Raw genomic sequence first — 14,354 nt, forward strand, 5'->3', positions numbered from 1 at the left:
TAAATGACCATTCTGGGCTCTTGGGATAATTATGTACTTAGGCACCTATGAAGTTGTTCATTCTTAACTTTTTCTCCAGGTGAAGATAGCCTACATCAACTTCCTGAACCACTGCTACGTGGACACAGAGGTGGAGATGAAGGAGATCTACACCAGCAACCACATGTGGAAGCTCTTTGAGAACTTCCTGGTGGACATATGCAGGGTAAACAAACACACATCACCTCTCTTCCATATCTGATGGCTAGTCAACAGGCATGCTGGTGACATGTTACTGAGACCTGGTTGATAGTCTGCTGAGCATTCTACAGGGAGACTCTCAAAAATAAAGTTAGCCTTATATGTTCTCCTGGGAGTGTTCTGCTGAGAGGCACTGTGAGATCACAGCGTGGAGTAACAATATTCTATCCTCCTTCCTGTGAGGATCCAGGAAATGTGATCCAGTGAATGCTCACCCATTACCCACGTCTGTCTGGTGAGTGAGTCAGGTTGACCTTGGTTGTCCGTTGTCTGCTGTCTGTAGGTGTGCAACAACACCAGTGACAGGAAGCATGCAGACACGGTTCTGGAGGGTTACGTGACAGAGACCGTCATGAGCATCGTCACCACCTTCTTCAGCTCGCCCTTCTCTGACCAGAGCACCAGTCTGCAGGTATCCATGACCACCGTAACATATAACACTAAATAAAAGCAGTTGAATGGTGGATATTCTACGCTGTTGGGAGAAATCTGGTCATCAATCATTTTCTGTTAACTTCCTCGTCTGTGTGTAAGAAACATTATCCCCAAAGGCTCTACACTGACAGTTAACATGTAATATATGACATTTTGCTTCAAATAGCTGGCACGTCAGGTGTATGTAAGTATGAGTAAAAGTCCCATTGTAATTGGTTTTCCATCCCCTGGGTGTGTTCCTTACCAGCAGTCATAGAGCAGCCAGACGTTTCCTCAATGACTGGTCTTCACAGAACTGAGTCAGCAGCACCTTCCAAGAATTCTCTACAGATGGCGTGTGCAAATGCTTTAGAATCCTCCCCTCAGTTCCTTCACAGATCTTTAGGCTTGTTTTCACAAGATAACTGGGATGTGTTTGCTGGGATATAATTGCAAATGTCACGTAACGAATGGTAAATCACTCTGTGGCCTACTATAAATGGTTGGGATGTATGACATGTGTAGGAGAAGATTTGTCCACTTCACTCTAAGGGTTTTGCAATCCCTCCTGGAGTTGTCTAGTAATACCAATTCCTGTAAGGAACTATGTGTTTGTTTAGATTGTATTAGGTTTAGTTTCTCTTATAGTCATTTCCACATCCTTTCCAACCCATTTCCTCCACCATCCCACATCCTATTAGACTCAATACACCAGTTGATGTGAACCGCCATAATGATATCCATTCCCTTCTCTCCCATGACAGGCAAGCATTCTGGGAAAGATAACTGAGGTATACAGTATATTGTACCGTAGGTTTGTGTGCAGCTGGTTCACAGGGTGTTGTTTGGTCCTGGTGGTAGCGGTGATACTGTATGTATTAGACATTGGTCTAGTAGTAGTTGGGACCTGAGCTGATCCTGGTGATAACCAACAGACATACTAGAAGTGTTAGACCCTCTTACATACTGTGTGTTATAGCACATTTACAGTACATACTGTTCAAGGTTTGAGAATTGTACGGGCAAACAGGAGAAAACGCTTTGAAACGTAAATAAACGTTCAGGTAATGCTTTCTCGGTTTCAAAGGTTTTCTCTGATTTCTTCCTGCTGAACATGACTCAATTTGTGTCTGATGGCACCCTCACGTTGGGGAAACTGGGTTCTAGATATATGGTCTGTGATAAACCACAAAAGCCTTTGTTGATCACTGCTGGGGATTTTAGCTTTGTTTAATGTGCAGCTTCTGACTTGTCTTTTGATGTCTTTTCTCCTCTCATATCTACTGTCTTTACTTCCTGTCTGTCTGTCTGTCTGTCTGTCTGTCTGTCTGTCTGTCTGTCTGTCTGTCTGTCTGTCTGTCTGTCTGTCTGTCTGTCTGTCTGTCTGTGTCTCTCTCTCTCTCTCTCTCTCGCGCTTTCTCTTAGACTCGTCAGCCGGTGTTTGTACAGCTCCTGCAGGGGGTGTTCAGGGTATACCACTGCAACTGGCTCAACCCCACTCAGAAGGCCTCCGTTGAGGCCTGTATCAAGGTGCTCTCTGACGTGGGTAAGATACCTGCAATTGGCCTCCACCTGTTACCCAAACACTATCTTGATAAAGTCAAAGAAGTACATCTCTTAATAGTCAAGCCAATGAGCTCATTTTATCTGTCATCTAGAAGAAAAAAATACATATTTTAAAAAGTAAAAAAAAAACGAGCATCCCTCTTAAGTTTGCGTCCTACTGTTTCATTTCACACAGCCAAGAGCAGAGCCATCGCGATCCCAGTGGACCTGGACAGCCAGGTGAACAACCTGTTTGTCAAGTCCAACAACGTGGTCACCAAGTCCATCTTGAGCTGGAGACTCTCCGCCAAGAACGCCCCCAGGAGGGACTCCAACGCCACTGCGTCCGTTAGCTACAGGAACATCATAGAAAGGCTGCAGGTGAGGATTCAGGAATACAGTGCCTTCAGAAAGTATTCACACCCCTTGACTTTTTCCACATTTTGTTATGTTACAGCCTCAATTTAAAATGGATTACATTTAGATTGTATGTCACTGGCCTACACACAATATTCCATAACGTCAAAGTGGAATTATGTTTTTAGAACATTTTACAAATGAATAAAAAATGTAAAGCTGAAATGTCTTGAGTCAATATGTATTCAAGCCCTTTGTAATGGCAAGCCTAAAGTTCAGTCGGAAAAATCTGCTTAACTAGTCACACAATAATTTGCATGGAGTCACTCTGTGTGTAATAATAGTGTTTAACATGATGAATACCACCTCTCTTTACCCTACACATACAATTATCTGTACATTTCAAACACAGATTAAACCACAAAAAACAGAGAAGTTTTCCAATGCCTTGCAAAGAAGGGCACCTATTGGTAGATGGGTAAAAAACAAACAGACATTGAATATCCATTTGAGCATGGTGAAGTCATTAATTACACTTTGGAAGGTGTATCAATACACCCAGTCACTACAAAGATACAAGTGTCCTTCATAACTGAGTTGCCGGATAGGAAGGAAACTGCTCACACCAATGGTGACTTTAAAACAGTTACAGAGTTTAATGGATGTGATAGGATAAAATTGAGGATGGATCAACAACAATTGTAGTTACTCCACAGTACTAACCTAAATGAGAGAGTGAAAAGAAGGAAGCCTGTACAGAATAAACATATTCCAAAACATGTATCCTGTTTGAAATAAGGCACTAAAGTAATACTGCAAAAAATGTGTCAAAGAAATTAACTTCATGTCCTAAATACAAAATGTTATGTTTGGGGCAAATCAAAAGCAACACATCACAGCATACCGCACTTCATATTTTCAAGCATGGTGGTGGATGCATCATGTTATGGGTATGGTTGTCATCGGCAAGGAGTAGGGACCTTTTTTTGGGATAAAAATAAACGGAATAGAGCTAGACACATACAAAATCCTAGAAGAAAATCTGTTTCTGTCTGCTTTCCAGCAGACACTGGGAGAACAATCCCGCTATGCCCTCAGATGAACTATCAAACAAGCAAAGCGTCAATACGGGACTAAGATTGACTCCTACTACACCAGCTCTGTCACTCGTCAGATGTGTCAGGGCTTGCAAACTATTACGGACTACAAAGGGAAACTCAGCCGTGAGCTGCACAGTGACGTGAGCCTACCAGACGAGCTAAATGCCTTTTATGCTCACTTCAAGGCAACAAAAACTGAAGCATGCATGAGAGCACCAGCTGTTCCCGGACGACTGTGTGATCATGCTTTCCGTAGCCAATGTAAGCAAGACCTTTAAACAGGTGACCATTCAGACAGATTATCAGGGCATGTACTCAGAGCATGCGCGGACCAACTGGCAAGTGTCTTCACTGACATTTTCAACGTCTCCCTTACCGAGTCTGTAATACCCACATGTTTATAGCACCATAGTCCCTGTGCCCAAGAATGCGAAGATAACCTGCCTAAATGACTAGCACTCACGTCGGTAGCCATGAAGTGCTTTGAAAGGCTGGTCATGGCTCACATCAACACCTTCATCCTGGAAACCCTAGACCCACACCAATTTGCATACTGCCCCAACAGATCTACAGATGACGGAATCTCAATCGCACTCCACACGGCCCTTTTTCACCTGGACAAAAGGAACACCTACGGTATGCGAGAATGCTGTTCATTGACTACAGCTCAGTGTTCAACACCATAGTGCACACAAAGCTCATTAAGTAAGCTAAGGACCCTGGGACTAAACCTCTCCCTCTGCAACTGGATCCTGGACTTCCTGCAGGGCCGCCCCCAGGTGGTAAGGTTAGGCAACAACATATCTGCCACGCTGATCCTCAACACCCGGGCCCCTCAGGTGCATGCTTGGTCCCCTCCTGTACTCCCTGTTCACCCACGACTGCGTGGCCAGGCACAACTCCAACACCAACATTAAGTTTGCTGACGACACAACAGTGGTAGGCCTGATCACCGACAACGATGAGACCTGGCAGTGTGGTGCCAGGACAACAACCTCTCCGTCAGGGTGAGCAAGACAAATGAGATGATTGTGGACTACAGGAAATGGATGGCCGAACAGACCCCCATTCATATCGATGGGGCTGTAGTGGAACCTGTCGAGAGTTTCAAGTTCCTTGGTGTCCACATCACCAACATGGTCCAAACACAAGAGAGCATGACAACACATTTTCCCCCTCAGGAGACTGAAAAGATTTGGCATGGGTCCCCAGATCCTCAAAAATGTCTACAGCTGCACCATCGAGAGCATCCTAACCAGTTGCATCACCGCCTGGTATGGCAACTGCTTGGCATGCGACTGTAAGGTGCTACAGAGGGTAGTGCGTACGGCCCAGTACATCACTGGGGCCAAGCTTCCTGCCATCAAGGACCTAGATATTAGGCGGTGTCAGAGGAAGGTACAAAAAATTGTCAAAGACTCCAGTCACCCAGGTCAAAGACTGTTCTCTCTGCTACCGCACGGCAAGCGGTACCAGAGCGCCAAGTCTAGGTCCAAAAGGCTCCTTAACAGCTTCTAATAAGCTATAATATTGCTAAACAATTAATCAAATGCCACCCATGGCTATTTACATTGACCCCCCCTCCTTTATTTTTACACTACTGATACTCGTTGTTTATTATCTATGCATAGTCACTTTACCCCTACCTACATGTACAAACTACCTCAACTAATCTGTACCCCCACACATTGACTCGCTACCGGTACCCCCTGTATATAGCCTCGTTATTGGTGTGTCATTTTGTGCTACTTTTTATTGTGTTACTTTAGTTTATTTAGTAAATATTTTCTTAACTCTATTTCTTGAACTGCATTGTTGGTTAAAGGCTTGTAAGTAAGCATTTCACAGTAAGGAATACCTGTTGTATTCTGCCATGTGACAAATAAAATGTGATTTTATTTGAAATTCCCCTTTCACCAGGACAATAACCTAAAACACAAAGCCAAATATTCACTAGAGTTGCTTACCAAGACAACGTTGAATGTTCCTAAGTGGCCTAGTTTCAGTTTTGACTTAAATCGTCTTGTAAAACTATGGCAATAATTGAAAATGGCTGTGATGAATTGACCAGTTCCCAGAAACAGAATTAATGAAACTGCGTTAGTAAGGAATGACCTGTAATCCCCCAGAAAGCTAATCTAGTGTGTGTGTTGCAATTTCTTTGTACCCGTCACACTGTATACAGTAACTCTACCAGAACCCCTCCCGCCTTCCCTCCCACCTACGCAAGACAATGTCTACATCAACACACAGTGTGACGCAACTGTAACAGTTTTCTTATTTCCATGGAGTTTATCATGACTCTGACTCATGGGGATATAGAGCGGGGTGAGGGGAGTTGGATTGGGCTTGTCTGTTTTCGAGGTTTTTGGTAAACCGTGGTCTACTTCTGCTTTTATAAATTTTTTCCAGTGTGCAGTCTGAGACAATAAGGTCACAAAGTTCACCATGGTGTTTTTCAGTTTTGTCAGCTTCCCTGTATCTTGTTTGGTCACGACTTCAAATGTAGGGGCTGGAATCCAGGCCCCAATCTCATACAGTTCGGTTGGGCCTCATCTAGACCTACCACTGGTGTAACACTCAGTGTGCCAATGCCCTGAGTGTGCCTGTGCCCTGTCTGTGTCCTATTTCTGTTCTGTTACCACTCTAACCATGCCTGTCTTCTACATTGCTCTGTGTTTAAGGACATAGTGTCGGCTCTAGAGGACCGTCTGCGTCCTTTGGTCCAGGCTGAGCTATCTGTCCTGGTGGATGTGTTGCATCGCCCAGAGCTACTCTTTCCTGAGAACACAGATGCCCGCAGGAAGTGTGAAAGCGGTGGCTTCATTTCCAAGTAAGACTCATGTACCCACTAACCACTGCAAGCCACCCACCTCCTTGACATGCTGACTAACAATGGACATGCCTCTTGCCATGTCCAGTGATAAACCACAGTCTGCAATCTTCTTAGAAATTGCGACATTGTTTTCCACAGCAGTTGTAAACCAACTGAGGTTTTAGCCACTAGAAATTGATCTAGCTGTGGTTTAACTGGGAAGTCTGTCTCAGTGTTGAGGAATGCGTTGTGCTCTTTCATACTGTACCTGCTGTACTGTAACTAGAGTTGGGACACTTATCATGTACAAGTGTACAGTAACTGAATCCGTCATTGATCAGGGCGTGCTGCTCCAAACATGCTACTGTAATGACCCAGAGCTTTGTTTTCACGTGTCCTGCCCTGAACCTACTGGAGCTCTGTCTCCCTCACACAGGGCTCCCTCCCTCCCTGCCTTACACAGGCCAGGCCATTCCTGTGTCTCTTGTGTTTGATAAGGGCTGAGATTGGATTACTGGGCATGAGGGCGGGCGTCTGGGCTTTTTGAACAGGTGCCGGCTCAGGGGTTAGCCTACTGTAAAGGGCCGCAGGCAGGGGGGATTAATGTGTGGAGTAGCACGTGAGATACCACATGTTCACACTGATTCAGAACAATGACTTACATTTCAAAGGTAATGCAGTACAGTACTAACCGTAATATGTACAGTAGAATACAATGGGACCTTTAGGAAAGCTTGTATGCCGGGAAGAAATTGGGTCTAATGATTTTCATTGAAGTGTTCATACACATGATTGATCATTTGGACTGAAACACTCCTATCAATGAATACAAGTCACACAGCACCTGATCTGATTGACAGCACCTCTAAGACCCACGTGAGGTCAATCTCTACCTTTAGCATTTATGACCAATAATGAATTAAGCCAATCAATTACGATATGTCAAGCAAACATAATATTATCTCTTAATTACTCAAGCTTAACAGTAAATACTATAGGGGTGACTCTCTGAAATCAGGGTTTGTTATCACTGAAGTGTTTTTTTGGGGGAGGGGAGTGCAGTTCTGTACAGTGCAGTATGTGTGATACACCTCTCCTCCTGTCCCTGTCTCTGTCCCTGTCCCTGTCCCTGTCTTCTGCCCAGGCTGATCAAACACACCAAGCAGCTACTGGAGGAGAACGAGGAGCGGCTGTGTATCAAGGTGCTGCAGACTCTGAGGGAGATGATGACCAAAGACCGTGGATATGGGGAGAAGGTAAATGGCCGTCTTCACCACCATCTCACAATACTTTCCTTGTTCTCTCTACACTGGGTTTTATCATGAGCGGAAACTGAGTGCTTTCTAAGAGGCCTGGTATTCTGTAGCTCTTTACAGAGGTCAGTGCAAAGGTCAGAGGTTAACAACAAAGCTGGAGGTTAAGTTTTCCTCTGCTGCCCTCTGCCTTCCCCCCAGATGATACTGGTAGTACATTATGTCTGTGTTGGTTGGGATGAGTCTTTTGGTTTGGTTTAAAACCTACAGTAGCAGCTGCCCTTCTGTAGGAATAAGATGCCAAGGGTGTGTATATATGGTATCCTCAGTGCTTTTCCTATTGGCACAGTCAGACTCACACATAAACCACAATGGATTAGTGTCCATCTGAAAATGACTTCTATGTTTGGTGGTTGGCGACAGTTCCAGTATACTTTAACAGCACCAGCATGCTGTAATTGAACTTTAACTCTAATACACCATTAACACTAATACAGCATTTACTGTATGGGCTGTAAATGACTCTCTGTACTAATCTCTGATTAATGACCTTGGTTCACTCTGCTTTCTGTTCTGTTGAGCGAGGGCAATCCATTGCTTTGAAATGCAGTAACCTGTGTGTTTTTACTAACTGACTGACTGACTGACATGGTGTGGGGTTTCTTACCTACTGTTTGTCTGTTTTCAGCTGCCACCCCTCCTCCTAACCCAGCTCTACTAACTCTGCCTGTATACTCTTCTCTTCCAGCACATTGCCTTTGATGATGAGATGGATGTGGCTGAGGTTGATCATTTTCCTTCTTTCGTTAGGTTTCTGTCTCGTACTAGTCGTGTGGTGTAGATAGATGTGCCTGTGCTGGTGGTTTTTCTGTCTTGTTATGTGCTGCTGACTTCAGAGTAGCTGCTTGTTTCCGTGTGTGTTACCGTGCCACTAGCATGCTAAGCACTTTTTGGTGTTGCCAACTTGCTATACTCCAATGTGTCTGTATTGTAGTCAGACCTGGGTTCAAAATACTCCGACTCAAATTCACTCCCACGCATTTAACCCAGGTATCGGAAAATAATATTTCAAACAAGTATTCGAAAATACTGTCAAATACAATTTGGCAGACTATTTGGTTTTTACATTTAGCCATTCAAATACTCCAATAAAAGTGTTTGTTTTGGGCTGTGTGTTTGAGAATACTCAAATACACCCAAAAAGTATTTTAAATGCCAGATGGTTTGTTCCAAGAAAAAAGTGCCTTCAATATTTCAAGTAGAAATTGCGCACCAATATTGCAATTTCAAAGCCTTTTATATTAAATGACGTGCCCTTTTAATATAGACCACATGGAGATTTCAATAAATCTGATAGTTAATATGAATAAAGATTTTCTAAAGTGCCAAAATTCTACATTTTGACATGTCCCTCTGCACACCCTCTGTGACTTCTAGGACTTTAACCCACTTAACCCCAAAATGTCTCCAAGTTTTCACCATCATTGTAAAGCCCTAGTTATTTTGTTGCTTGAACTTAACTTGCTTTAGCTTCAGGTGTTGAAGATGATTATTTATTTCATGTGATTAGTTATTCATTTCATCTCATTTTAAGGTCAACCCTGTCACATGAACTGAACTCTCCTTTTAATATGATGAAAACTCTTCTTTTTTTGTACTTTTTTCTTTTTTTTTTACAAAAGAAACACAACATCTAACAATCACATCATAGTGTAGAAGCAGGTGAGCAGCTGGTTCTACTATTTTGGGCAATTTTCTGGTGTTTTGAGGTGGAAAAGTGAGTGGGGTCGAGCAGAACACATCAACCAGTAGACAAGCTACAAATGTTTTAACAATAATTTTTTTCTGTACAGTTTGCGTTCAACTGCCTTTCCCTGTTGTACGCAACAAGCTTCCATTCACCCTGACACAAGGGGATTGATGGATGATTTATGATGAAATTATCAACCCTGTTACTGTCAACCCAGTTACGGTCAACCCTGTTACTTTATTTGGCACTTATTATAGTAGTATTTTTATTTAACCTCTTGAGATGGAAAACACTTTTTTTATATTAAGGTTAACATATACACATTAGGATATGTACAAATGAGGTGAAATCACATATATATATATATATATATATATATATATATATATATATTTTTTTTTTTACCAAGTTACACTACTCAAAAGGCATCCAATTGGTGGAACGGCCCAGATACAGAAGTCCATATATTTGAACGCAGGTCTGATTGTAGTCGTCTGCTTGAAGTTGAATTATGGTCGTTGTGTACATAGATCCACAGGTCTCTATACATTTTTTTTCAGACTGGAATTGCATGTTAGGAATCTGGTATTTTTGGAAACAGTGCACACAGACCATAATGGCAGACCCTGAGGGGGGGGGGGGGGTTGATCATACCCAGACTCTCTTTGGATGGTGGTCAGAGGGACAGGGTGGTTCCCCCTAAATTCCTCACCACCATTACCACAGCAGGTGTGTGAGTATTTATACACGTGAAGCTATCCCTTAAATGCAGTGGCGGAAACCAGAGCATACCAACATCCATAGAGGGTAAGGGGGTTGGTGTGTGCAGGTGTGCTTGCTACTGTATATGCACATTCAGGTCTGTGTTTCTGTGTCTGTGTCTGCCTTAAAGACAGTGGAGATATCCTTTTTTCATTTTTTTAACCTTTCATCTGGTACTGTATCTGTCTGTTTAGGGACTTTCAGAGAGGCTGGGACCAGTGCCATATGGGAGGGTCTAACTTCTTACTTAGAAGTGTTTATAGTTCCTGGATGTTACGCAACAGTTAATATTACCCTTGTCAATGGCAAAGCACCAGACTACAGTACACCCCATTCCAAAGCATACATTGAGAGGGTATGGCATATAAGAGCACAGCTTTCAACCATAGATTGTATTGTTTGTTTGTTTTTTACCTTTGGAAGATATCATTTAGTATAAGTTGCAGTATTACTGTAGTTTAACTTTTTGGTCACAACAACATTTTCTACTCACAACTTCAAGCACTTAATTTATTGTACTGTAAATGAGCACAAGATTGGAATGAGTTACTTTAGGGTGTGAATCTTCATTTCTGAAAAAAGGAAAGAAAACAAGAGAGGGAGAGATAAGAAGGAAAGGTAAACATAGATATCAGACTGAGTGGCTGTTGGAGAGCCTACACTCTAAGCTGCATGTCTGCCAGGAGATCACATGCTCACATGAGTGTATTTTCTCCCTCTCTCTACTCCTCCTTCCCTCCCTCCATGTGGTATCCAGTGTTGGAAATCCCCAGCTGCTTCCCCTCCCAAAAACAATCCCTGACACTCCCTCCTAAAATGGGAGTGAACAGATAGACTGCTTCTTTGTTGCCTCAACGCCCCCTCCCTGTTTTACTGTCTGAAGAATGTACACACATACTTTACACACACACACACACACACACACACACACACACACACACACACACACACACACACACACACACACACACACACATACACACACACACACACACACACACACACACACACACACACACACACACACACACACACACACACACACACACACACACACCCCACCCACACATCCAGCACGTGCATGGACCTAGGAGGGTCCTACTGTGAGATGCAGTGTCCCATACCCCAGGCTGATCCAAAGCCCACACTTCCCCTCTGCAGCAGAAACAGCAGCAGCAGCACTGAGCTGTCTGTCAGTTAGCTGTTCCGTAAGCCCTGTGTTAAGCTTGCTGCGCTGCTCGGTATGCCAGCGCCTCTGTGGCTTCCCACTGCTACAGGAGAGCACTGCCATGCAGTACAGTACTCTCCTTATTAATCTGAGAAGCACAGGGTACTGTAGTACCCTGAGTCGGTGTGCGTGTTTGTGTCGAGGGTGGGTGGGATAATGTAATGGGGTCAGCAGAAAGCAGAGATAATATGGCTTTAGGTTGGCGATATGTTGTGTGCTGACCTGGGGGGGGGGGGTTATGCAATAGAGATGATTTCTATGCAGGAGAGGGCACGACGGTCTGTTTGTCTCCGCATGTGTCTCTCTTGCTCCCTCGCATCGCTGTGTGTCCCCGTGCCAGTGGATCTCTATCGTCTCATTATCCCTGGCAAACTCTCTGTCTCCCTCTCTCTCTATTTATATCTCTCTACCAATCTTTTTCCTCCCTCTTAGTCTCTCCCTGTTCGCTCCTCTCATGGCCGTTCTACATCCCACAGTGCTGGTGTCCTCTGCCTCAGCGTTTCCCTGCTTGTCCTCAGCTATACTCAGAGCTGCTGCAATGTGTGTGAGGTGATTTGAGGGAACCTTGGTTGTTTCTCTGATCCTCTCCAACAGGGAAAACTATAGGCACTTTTGCTGGCCATGCAGCTCTGTCCCAGGTTCCCTGCAGCCTGCCTTCGTCCTGCACGATACTTGGGCTCCCGCCAGCTCTCAGGCAGCGGTTATGTAAGAGCTAGCATATCCCCCCCCCCCCCCCCCCTGAAATTCACTCTCCACTGATGTGACCTTCAGAAGTAATTGGCAATAAAAGTGTGGCGGAGCTGTTTACTGAGAGACTGGCAGCGCCTCGTGTTGGGCGGCGCTGGGGCGGGCAAGGGAGTGTTAACTGTTTCAGGCCCGCCACTGATGTAATGGTGTCAGACAAGAACAAAATAAATAATCTCTCTGTCCTCCACCCTTATCCCCCTTTATATCCTATGATTGTCTTCCTGTTTGTCTCTCTTTCTTGTTGCCTGTATGTCTCCCTCCCTCCCCCTGCCTATTTATTCTTTGACCTGTAATCTTCCATGCTAGGGGATAGGAGGGTGGGGGGGGGGGGGGTGCTGGGGTGCCTATGACAGTCACTGTCACTAGGAGAGAGGCCCGGCAGATTATATAATAAGGAGAAGGAAGGGGTGGTATGATTCTGACTACAGATCCATGTGACACACCCTGAAAACAAGTGCAGAGACAAGTGGAAACTCCATGGGGGAGTCGTCTCATCTTTCCACTGCTGAAATGTGATTGTAACTTCCATTAAGATGACCTTATGTTTGGCCCTGTATCGCAGTGGAGCAGTGATTCAGCCCACTATACCACAATATAGTTTACGTCATACAGTCTGAGAAAACGTACAAGTGGGACCAATGTTGGCGGTCATGGGTCTAGCTGTGTCCAGGGCTGATGCCAGCAGTTCCATGGGAAAAGCATGGGCGACCCCCAGCGTTCAGATCGCTGGGACTCACGGAAGACAAATCAGGGCAGATAAGGCCCATAATGATTGTCATGCTCCACCACTGAAAATGTTGACGGATCGGAAACCCATTGAAAAGTAGCTTTATGATGTTGTGCTTTAATTGAATTCGACAAGTGAATCAGGGTTAAAACCTTTTGAGCCTTGTTTGCATGCATCATCCTTTTTCCTGTGCAAATGGATGTTTTACGTAAACAGGGGCCTGATAAGGGGAGATTCTTGTCTAGTCTCACAATTACTCAGAGTCAGCATGACTGCGTTACTGAGGCACTGTGGTCTGTCTGTGTATCTGTCTCTGCCTTTTCACTTTGCACCATTTAAATGTATCACATCCGTCAGTCTGTCTCTCTCTTCCTAAAAGTCCTTTTTAACATTGGTGTTCAAGCAAGCGTTTCATTTCAGCAGTCAGCCCACAGAAAATCAAATGTCTCTCTTTTCTCTTGGGGTACTTTGTCAAACATTGAGTATGAACAACATCAACAAGTCAGCATTAGCTAATGTGTTAGGTTTTTAAATGTATTCGTACATGTTTTGTTTCCATTTGCCTGTATTATTATGCACTGTTTCACTAATAGGCCTACTTGTAGCGCCATCATTCCACTAAAAGCCATATCTGCAAGTCTGGTTTGTCCCTTAAAGCCCTTGGCCTTCCTTTTAGGACCTGCAATTTCTAATCTGCTCGCATTAACTAAACAGTCCATTCATTGTCCTACGTCAAGGTGTTCATTTTGCTATGCAAGCAACTGGGAGAAAGCAGGGGCAACCCCATGCAGGCATATGAACACAGGGAGAGTATAATAGTGATGTTTAATTATATAACACAGACACGTGCTCTAATAACAGTAGAGACTTAGCATAGAAACGTCAGATAAGGGCGTGTTTGTTGTGCCCTTCGTCGTGGCTGGCTTTGAGTCATGCGCTTTTAATGCTGTCGGGCACATGATGGGCCAACTGATCAACTGTAACCAGCCAGACATACAAGGAGGTCCTTGGTGAAGCGGGCATTGCCTTGCATTGATCTGTTTGCACTGTGAGGCAAGTGACCTGAGAGCTGCCTGAGGTTAATTTGCCCACGGACTGTGGTCTAACCCAGACCTTGACTAACCCAGACCATTTGTCTTATCTGTCTATCTATTCAGCTGGCCCCTCTGCTGGCTGAACCTGAAGTCCCTGCTGCAGATGTGAGTTCAACACCCATATTGCCTGGGCCTCAGCACAGCCTGGGCCTTAGCACTCTAATATGGGTGATTGTAGAATATAGATAATCTGAGTCATCCATCCTCCCCACTCATCAAGATGGAAACAGTCAAATCCTTTCCCTTTTCAGTGCCCACTCACCAAAACACACAGATGCAAATGTTTCCCCTTGTGGATTTTTAATTATGCTCTGAACCGACC

At 44.3% G+C, this 14,354-nt stretch overlaps 1 protein-coding gene across 1 annotated transcript in view; it reads left to right on the forward strand.

The window, feature by feature from the left end:
- Positions 1–14,354, forward strand: part of itpr1b (inositol 1,4,5-trisphosphate receptor, type 1b) — a 140,447-nt gene that overhangs the window by 59,228 nt on the left and 66,865 nt on the right. Inside the window, 8 exon segments of the mRNA XM_036983368.1 lie at positions 80–205; positions 524–652; positions 2,080–2,200; positions 2,396–2,580; positions 6,341–6,489; positions 7,616–7,727; positions 8,473–8,508; positions 14,096–14,137. Of these exon segments, the coding sequence (XP_036839263.1) occupies positions 80–205; positions 524–652; positions 2,080–2,200; positions 2,396–2,580; positions 6,341–6,489; positions 7,616–7,727; positions 8,473–8,508; positions 14,096–14,137 (900 nt within the window).

This window comes from Oncorhynchus mykiss, chromosome 7 (assembly GCF_013265735.2).
Source record: "Oncorhynchus mykiss isolate Arlee chromosome 7, USDA_OmykA_1.1, whole genome shotgun sequence".
In the NCBI taxonomy this organism is placed as follows: Eukaryota; Metazoa; Chordata; class Actinopteri; order Salmoniformes; family Salmonidae; genus Oncorhynchus; species Oncorhynchus mykiss.